Genomic DNA, 9,961 nt, shown 5'->3' with positions numbered 1-9,961 from the left:
TTCTATATGTCACGGGGTCTAGGGGTTAGTACTGAAAAAAAAATTAAATCGCTCTATTGAGATCCGTAAACATTTTAGCGCGAAATTCCAAATAAAGATCATTTTTTGATGGTTGATTAAGCTGCGTATCAAAATGCCACAGTAAAAAGTCGAATTGAAAATATTGAAATTTGAATTTTCCGCCAATGACTAGTACTCACCCACCGGCCCCATGATTTGTGTTTTCCCCCTCTTTATCTTATTATTTATTCTGTTGTGAATAAAAAATAATTGTTGAAAATGTGTGTTTGATCAGTGTAATTCTTCGTCATTGTAACCTATGTCAGGTTAGAATTCAATGGGATTCTGGTGGAGGTGGTGTTTAAGATCTGTCCAGATGTTTAGGCGGTAATAGTGCAGAATGTAGGAAAATTTGTAGGTAGGGTATGGAGTTATAGCATGTGACATATACCATTAGAAAGCTTAGAAAACGCTGATTCCAAATATGTATTCAGTTTTTGCCCTCGAGGTCTGGTATTCAAGAAAAACAAGGTCAAAGTTTGAACACGCGAAAATTGCGTGTACATTTGTCATTTGTCAAAACTTTGACCTTGTGTTTTCTAGAATACCAGGCCTCAAAAACAGAAACTTTATATTTAATTGGAATCAGCGTTTTTTCAGCATTCCAGTTATATAGGTCACATGCTATAACTTGATATCCCACCTACAATATTCCCTAGTTAGTCAGTGTATCTCTCGATTCCTCAGGACTTAATCTCCTGATCCCCCATTTCTGCTCTTTGCTGCCTATTACTCATAACGAGGCTCTCGAAAATTCGAATGATGATAATTAGTGCATGTGCCGAATCAAAAACAAAAAATTCTGACAAAAATTATGAAGGATTACTAATTGTTGTGCTTTACTTGAGGAGAAATTGCACTTTTTACATTAGATTTACAAATAATTTTTTAGTAAGTTGCACTTTTATTTAAATGCGCATGTTTACGCGACAACATACACTAAAGAGAGAAAAAAAAATTCCAAAAATCGACCCCAAGCGGGATCGAACCCTGGCACCCATTCTCATAGTGGTCCCCCTTGACCTAGACCGTCTTGGCCGAATATTTGCTAAAACTCTGGATTTCGACATAGAAAATTAAGTTCTGAATAGTTTTTTACGTCAGACATGAAATTTTCCGGTTATTTTGACGTTCGGCGTTAAAAATGACTAATTAAGGTAGCTTTCACCTTTAAAGGCGCATATCTCAAAAGTGGGCGGAGTTATCAAAGGGTTGTCAACTACAAAAACGTCGCCCTGAATTAGATCTGCACAAATATATAACATTCCAAAAAAAATTAGAAGCAAAAAAGAAAATGGTTGCAAATAAAGAATGCAAGTAAAAGGAAGAGCCGATGGTGGCACAACAAGGATTAGGGGACCTCCAAAAAATAAACGGAACGGATTAGCTTCTCCAGAGCAGGCGGAGAGGTCCTTGAAATGAAAATGAGCGGGGTTCGGGGGACGGTAGCTGGTTAACATTTAATCAATAACTTTCAATATGAACCTAAATGTCTCACAATGAACTATCGCATTCTTCCCGTTGCATTTTCTCTTAATTAGCACTCTTTCTGACTAGAGAAAGCCTCCAGGTGACCGCGGAGTTATGGGTCGTGACCTATATCATTGGAAAGAAGAGAAAACGCTGATTCCAAATATATATTCACTTTTTGCCCTCGAGGCCTGGTATTCGAGAAAAACGAGGTCAAAGTTTGGACCCCTGACAAGTCATTACCGACGTGTTAAAAATATCGGCGGCGTGACGTAGGTGGTAGTGGGTTCGGTCCCCCGACGACGGCAATTTTTTTGCTTTTTTTTGTAATGAACTTTTCAGACTCTCTAACCAAATCTGTCTCACTTTTTCAAGGTTTGGATAATGTTTTATTGGTTTTCATGTAAAAATAACTACTTTTAAAAAATTTCAAAAATTTGTCCGTCATTTGATGGTCGAAAATTTCCTCGTTATTTTTGTTTCAAATAGTTTACATTTACATGAAAATCAATAAAACATTATCAAAACCTTGAAAAAGTGAGACAGATTTGGTTAGAGAGTCTGAAAAGTTCATTACAAAAAAAAAGCAAAAAAATTTGGCGTGGTCGGGAACCGAACTCACACCCTACCCTTTTTCTCGAATTACAGGCGTCGAGGGCAAAAAGTGAATGTATATTTGGAATCAGCTTTCCAATGATATAGGTCACGACCCATAACTTCGCGGTAGCGCTCGCAATGGGACGTCCCACTTTTTTCCGGGAATTTTGGAAACTGTCAGTTTTTGTCGGAGAATAGTGACACTTTCACAGAATCTGAAGACACAGCTGGGGACGCGATTCCCAAAGTTTCAAAAATATACGTTTATTTTTTAACCGTTTTATGACAATCCGGGACGCGCGGGACGGGGACGCGGGACGTCCCAACTCGTCCGATTTTGTGCGCTACTCCACGGTCACCTGGAGGCCTTCCCTAGTAAGTAAGCTTTACAGATTTGTAATTCTTTTTGAAAATCAAAAGTTTATTGCAACCCCAGTAATTTTATAATTTTATTCAATAACTTTCAATTCAAGACTATATTCACCACGTTTAACAGTCGCTTTCTTCCCGTCGCATCTTCTGGTAATTTCCACAATCTGATAGTGAGACACTTTTGATTCTACCGGTCTGGAAAAATATCTGTTAAAAATTGAACGTTTATCTATAATACTCACCTATATTCTAATCCTGAAAGTATTCCTTCAAAATTCATTTCAACGGGATCCGAGAATATTTCAAGGTGTTCCAGTCGGCTATTTGATTCGATCCATTTTGTAATGAACTCTCTAATCACTTCTGGCTTAGCACATCTGAAATCCCGGCGTCTACTTTGATTAAAGACTGAAAACTTTCTACAGTTGATGAAATCTTCCAAATAAACCCAATGAGCATCATCAACATGGAAATCATCAATTTCAAATTCAGCCACTGCTCTATACTTAAAATCCGGTGCAATTTTACAGAAAACAAAAAGTTCAGAGACCTCCTTCCATTGCTCCAGAAGGTATTTGTAGTTTTTCGGTGAGAAAAGTTTCGTAGATATCTGTATCGATTTTTTGGAGAGGTTCAGGTGCTCCATATGATTCAGTACAGCCATCACACACTCTTCATCGCAACCATATCCAAAGTTTAAACTGATTATTGGGTTGAAGGTCATCGCAAAGTGGGACAACAAAGATTTCAGCGCCTCTTGCAGGTTAGACCCCGCCCACCGACAATTGGCAACGCATAAGTCACAATTCTGACCAATGGTATTGATTACAGTATTGATTACAGTATTCCAGGTACCCTTAGAATCAAAAATTATTTTCGTTTCGTGCCAGAGAGATAGCCGCAAGTGGAACACATTCCGTGGGAGAAGGGATCGTATGATGTACGCCGACTTTCTGGAGGCGTGGGATAGGACAAGTCTGAAATGAGGTACAATGACCATAGTTACAGTGACCAGTTACAGTGACCATAGTTACAGTGACCATAGTGACCATAATTGCAGTGACCGTAGTTACAGTGACTATAATAGAATAATTATCGTCAGTGTAGGTTCCTTGATAACACTTACATCTCATGAAAAGCCAGTTCTCTTGTGATTACTCTTAGTGGTACAGCAGGCAGCCTGAAGAGTGGGAATCCGGTCATAGTTCTGGAACAAGGGGTTACACTAACCTGACTAGGAAATATGAGAAAAAAAGATCAAAAATCGATAAAAGTGCGGATCTCACAATGTCATTTATTTTGCCGCCATCTAACATCTAACATCGCCAAGCGCATTTGCTATTCACCTTTAGAGATTATAGTGACAGGTGCAATGACAGGTACACAGACGATTAGTCCCTTCACAAGAGTAGTTGTGGGAAACACATATAGACGGAGGGTGTACCTATCCGACCTCAAGACGGTATATTGATTTTTGTTATTTTCTCTTGTCGACTCATTTTCAAAACGGTTTGACCAGTTCCCTCATTCCAGAACTATGAGTGAACTTTCCAAACCTCTTCCTCTTTTCCGTCTCCCAGTTGTCCCCCTAACAAAGATAAATCGATACATGGGTCTACAAGAAATGTAAGTTTTAACGGGACTACACTGACCATAGTTGTCACTGTAACATTATAACTTTTCTTTATTTTCAGACTTCTGATATCTCTGTCTTCCAAAAAGTCGGCGTACATCATGAGATCTCTTCTACCACCAAACTGGTTTGACTTGAAACTTTCGTTCTATAGTAATTATAGTGATTATATTATCAAGATTGTCCTTCGCACGAAGGAGCTCTGGGATCCAGTGATAACCAAAGGTCGACAACTTGAAAAGTTTTATAAACTACAAGTAACTGAACCCTCCGGTGATGTCTCTTATCAGTGGGAGGAGCCTCAATTGCAAGAGCTAGTAAATATAACGTTGACTCACTTTGCTACTGTCTTCAACCCAACAATCTCTATTTCCTTTGAGAAAGTTTACAGTGAAGAATTTGTGATGGGTGTGATGAATCATGTGAAGCAGTTGAATCTTGTCAAAAGGTCGATAAAGCTACCAGCAGTTTCCATGTCACCGGAAAACTAAAAACGCATCCTGGACGAATGTAAAGTAGTTCCCAAACTTTGGCTTTATTGCGAAGTGACAACGGATTTTGAGTACCGTCTTGGACCTGGCTTGAGAGTGGATGATTTACTAATCAGTGACGGTCACTGGATGCATTTGGAAGACTTTTCGAACTGCAGGACGGTTACAGTCCTGAATAGTAGTGAACACAAACAACTAACCTATGCAAACCCCGAAGTGCCAAGAGCTCTAATCAGAAAATGGATAGAGTCTGACTGTAAATTGGAGTACTTTGAAGTTCGTGCATATTGGGTTGGAATCGATTTCAGAGAAGTGTTGACTGGACTAGAGTATAGGTTAACTTTGATGTGTTTAGTCTAATTATCTTTTTTTCAGACCAACCGAGCAAACGGAACACTCTCATAGCGTTGAAATTACCAGAAAATGCGATGGGAAGAAGGCAACAGTGAAATGCGAAAAATTTAGATTCGAGTTTAAAGTTATTGGTTGAATGTTCTAAACTTAATCAAATTAAGCAAGATATCATTTTAATAAAGTTTTTATTATAATCACCGATAAGAGCTCTGCATGTGTACCTAGTGCTTATCCGTTTTTCTATACTTCCAGGTACTAACTACCACTTTTCTTTTTCGTTGGCTCACATTGCCTGCCTCATTTACTTTTGGAATAAACACTTCGGAATAACCATATTGACAGGTTTGCACTGTTCACCAAAGTTTTCAAGCCGTGTGGGTTGCCAACCTATGGTCAGTTTAACTGGAGTTACAGTGATCTTGCTTCTTCTTTCCTGCAAGGAAAACCCCCGCAGGACAGTCAAATGTATCTTGTAACTACTTTTCTAAGCAATAAGTACCACCTGCTCTCCGTCATCGTCTGCTGTTGTCTTTGTACCTGTGAGTGTAACGATCTCTATAGCGAACTGAGTTTTTTTGGTCCAGTTCTTAAGACAAGTAGCACCAATAAGACTGGTCCAAACGGTTTGAAAGGGGAGTCGGCAAAAGACAAAAACAGAAATCATTATGCCGTCTTGAGGTCGGAAAGGCCCACCCTCCGTCTATTTGTGTTTCCCAGGCCTAGTATTGTAATGGGACTAATCGTTCGTCACTGTCACTGCACCTTCCTCTGTGATGTATTTATCTAATTGTAAGGTGCTAATGAGATGGTAAATAGAGAATGAGGTTGGCGATGTTAGAAGACAAGATAAAAACAGAGGGATAAGCACTCAGAACATTGAAAGAATATCTGCAACATTTCAACTTTCTTTCATTCAATTAATCATTGAAACAAATTCAAGCAATCAATCAATAACTTTTAATTCAAAATCATATGCTCCACATGTAACTGTTGCCTTCTTCCCATCGCATCTTCTGGTAATTTCTGCACCGTGAAATGCCTGGTTTAATTCTAAACTTAATCAAATTCTGAAATACATTGAAAATAGTAACAAACGTATGAAAACACCTCAATTCGAGTTCTTCCAATACCGATTTGAAAAGAAATGTAGACTGAATTGAAGAAACTGTGAAGTGCTCCAATCGACAGTCCGACTCAATCCATTTTTTGATAAGAGCTTTCAGCGCTTCGAAATTAATATAATCCGGCTTCTGATGTATATAAACTGTCTTGCAGTTTGAAAAGTCTTCCAAATGCATCCAGTGGCCGTAACTGACGAAAAAAAATCCATTCTGAAGTCTGGTCCTGCACGGTACTCGAAATCAGAGGGGACTTCACAGAAAAGAGAAAGTTCGGGAACGGTTTTACACTCGTCCAGGATGTATTTATAGTTTTCCGGTGACAGAGCAGCACATGATACATAGATAGATTTTTTGACGAGATTCAGCTGCTTCACAAGATTCATCACTTCCATTACGAATTCTTGATCGCAAATTTTTCCAAAGTCAATAGAAATTGTCGGGTTGAAGACAATTGCCAAGTGAGTCAGCATTAATTTTACCGAATCACCCTCCGCCCACTGAGAACAGGTGTCACAAAACTGTTGAGCAACTGGTCGACTATAAACACCATTTCTTTTGATAAATAATGGATCATTCCAATGCCCTTCGACGTTGACCGAAGCTTTCAATTCATTAAAAAGTTTGATTTCTAATTCAAACAGGTTTGGTGGAAGAAGAGATCCAATGATGTATGCCGACTTTTTTGAAGCAAGGGACACCATGAATCTGAAAAATAGGATTTATAGAGTTACAGTAGCACAATTAAAACTTACATTTCTTCAAGATGCATGCATTGTAAAATACGAGCTTGCGCCTGCTCTGTATTTTAACATTTCTGTCTGTTTTAGGTACATTTAGTTTAGATTGCAATCTTTATTTCCCGGTATAGCAAGGAGAAGGACTTGCCGTCCTTCCCCCGCACCAGTTTTGAATAGAAACTAAAATGTAAAAAGGAGAAAAGGGTCTCTCGGCCGGTCATCTCAGTCGAGAGAGAACCCGAGGAAAAGAGAGTCGAGACAGGTCAGAGACTGGCCTGTGACAGTATCGATTTATTTTTCGTAATAGGATAGTTGGGAGACGGAAGAGAGGAAGAGGCTTGGAGACTTCACTCATAGTACTGGAATGAGGGGACTTGTCAAACGGTTTTTAAGCAAAAAAAACAAAACTGGAGATAAATGTGTCGCGTCTTGCGCGACGGAGGGCTATGCGACTGTGAAAAGGTGGCGGATAGGCCCACCCTCCGTCTATTTGTGCTTCCCACAACTAGTATTGTAAATGGTCTAATCATCTGTCATTGTCACTGTACCTGTCACTATAATCTTCCAATCTAATGTGTTAATGGCTCATTATTAATGGGCTTAGGCGGAGAGCAGGGGCTACTTAAAACCTGGGAAAAAGAAAAGCAAAGCGGATTGATGATGCGAGCCTACAAAACGACCGGAAGCAGGTGATGAGTAGCACCGGAAAGCGTAAAAAACGGATAAGCACAGGCAGGACAGTGATTATAATAACAACTTTATTCGAGTGGCAGTATACTTAATTCAATTTAAGTCAAAACAATCAGACTAAGAATTCAAAATTATATGTTCCAAATGTAACTATTGCCTTCTTTCCATCGCATCTTCTTGTGATTTCAACACTATAAGTGTTTTCCCATTGTTCAATTGTTCTGAAAAAGTCTATGAATATTGAAGTGAGGGCATCAAAACTAACCTATACTCGAGTCCTGACAAGATCTCTCTGAAATCAATTCGAACCCGACCTCCATACGTTTCAAGGTGCTGTAATCGACACTCCGACTCTATCCATTTTCTGATAAAAGCTCTCAACACTTCGGGGTTAGTATACTTCGGTTGTTCGTGTCCACTACTATTCCAGACTGATACCCTCTTGCAGTTTGTAAAATCCTCCAAATGCATCCAGTGGCCGTCCTCGACGTTTAAATAACCCATTCTGAAGTCAGGACCTGCACGGTACACGAAATCCGATGCGACTTTGCAAAAAAGCCAAAGTTCGGAAACTTCCTTGCATTGTTCCAGGATGTGTTCATAGTTCTCCGATGACATGAAAACTGGTGTTAGGTAAATCAATTTTTTGACAAGATTCAACTGTTTCACGTGATTCAACACACCCATCATGAATTCTTGATGACAAATTTCTCCAAAGTCAATAGAAATTGTCGGGTTGAAGACAATTGCAAAGTGAGACAGCATTGCGTTTACTATGGTTTCCAAATCTGGACTCGTACACCAATGAGTGATAACTCCATTATCTTGAGCAATCTTTAATTCATAAATTTGTCCAGTTTTTTCACATTTGACTATCATTGGCTTCCAGAGTCCCTTCGCGACAAGAGAAATTTCCGATTTTTTAGAAAATTGGAATTCTAAGTGGAAGCAATTTGGTGGTAGAAGAGATTTCATGATGAATGCCGATTTTTTGGAAGCCATTGATATCAGAAGTCTAAAAAAGGACTTTTAATGTTAGAGTGACAACTATGGTCAGTGTAATTATCAGTGTAATTCACCGGCTAATTAAAACTTACATGTCTTCGAGATCCATGTATCGATTAATCTTTTTTAGTGGGATTGCTGGGAGCCGGAAGAGAGGAAAAGGTTTGGAGACTACACTCATAATGCTGGAAAGAGGGGACGGTTTGAAAGAAAAAGAGAACTAAAGTGGAAATAAATGTGTCGCGTCTTGCGAGAGTAAAGACGGTGGGCTATGTGACTGTGAATAGGTGGCGGATAGGCCCCTCCCCTCCGTCTATTTGTGTTTCCCATGGCTAGTCTTATGAAGGGTCTAATTGTCTGTCATTGTCACTGTACCTGTCACTGTAATCTCCCAATCTAATGTGTCAATGATTCATTATTAATAAGCTTAGACGGAGAGAAGGTGGTACTTAGGACCTAGAAAAACAGCAAAGCGGATTGACGATGTGAGCCTATAAAACGACCGAAAACAGGGTATGGGTAGCACCTGTAAGCATAACAAAACGAATAAGCATTCAGTACACAGGGAGGACTCTTATCTGTGATAATAATAAAAACTTCATTCGTGTGATAGCATACAGTTATGTTTTTGTGTGTTATACTAAACCACAAAACATTTAGCGCTAAACTAAGATTTAATTACTACACTAATGCGCTTACATAGGCATAAGAAAGGATAAATGAAGGGGAATAAAACAAATTAGGGTCAGGTGGATCGGCCTTGATTGAGCTTGCACTCGGCCTTATATACTGGTGTGGGGGTGAGAGAAACAGGCGCCTGCGGGCGCAGGGCAAATGGTGAGAAGTCAAAAAAAAGTTCGATCAGACAGGGGGAAAGAGAGGTGGGTCTAGAGACGGTGGCGGATAGGCCCACCCTCCGCCTATTTGTGTTTCCCACAACTACTCTTGTGAAGGGACTAACCGTCTTTCAAAGTCACTATACCTGTCACTGTTCTTATCTGAAGTGCTAATGAGTTGGTAAATAGCTAATGGGGTTGGCGATGTTAGGTCTCTAAAGACTTTTATTGTGAAGAAAAAGGTTGTGTCACTGTACAGGCAGCAGACCGTTCTTCTTTTGTTCCATCTGTTTGTCCTTTTCCAATTTAGGCAGAGATCTCGGTGTAGAGACTTATCTGTCCCCTCAAGACCAGTAGCTATAGGAAAGGCAAATAGAGGTCCGAGGTCCGGACGTCTTCGTCATCATATTTCCCAATTTTCCCGTTTGTCCCGTTAGAACTATGGATCCCAAACCGCTTCCAATCTTCCGTCTGCCGGCTGTACCTTTGAAGATAATCACAAGATTTATGGTCTCAACATCGATGTGAGTTTACCCTGGTTACACTGGCACGAAAACGAATTTTCCAAAATTTCCAGACTTCTGCTCTCCCTGGC

General features: G+C 39.7%; 1 protein-coding gene across 1 annotated transcript; it reads right to left on the bottom strand.

Annotated features, from left to right (window-relative positions):
- Positions 1-7,637: 7,637 nt before the first annotated feature.
- GCK72_003250 (uncharacterized protein) lies at positions 7,638-8,711 on the bottom strand (the record flags this gene model as incomplete). Its single annotated transcript, XM_003098628.2, has 3 exons — positions 7,638-7,746; positions 7,791-8,540; positions 8,623-8,711. The coding sequence occupies 3 exons, from the start codon at positions 8,709-8,711 to the stop codon at positions 7,638-7,640; spliced, it is 948 nt and encodes a 315-aa protein (XP_003098676.2).
- Between the last annotated feature and the right edge of the window lie 1,250 nt (positions 8,712-9,961).

Source organism: Caenorhabditis remanei, chromosome I (assembly GCF_010183535.1).
Source record: "Caenorhabditis remanei strain PX506 chromosome I, whole genome shotgun sequence".
NCBI classification, from domain to species: domain Eukaryota; kingdom Metazoa; phylum Nematoda; class Chromadorea; order Rhabditida; family Rhabditidae; genus Caenorhabditis; species Caenorhabditis remanei.
Note: the sequence above shows the minus strand (reverse complement) of the source record. Positions and strands in the feature narration are given on the sequence as shown.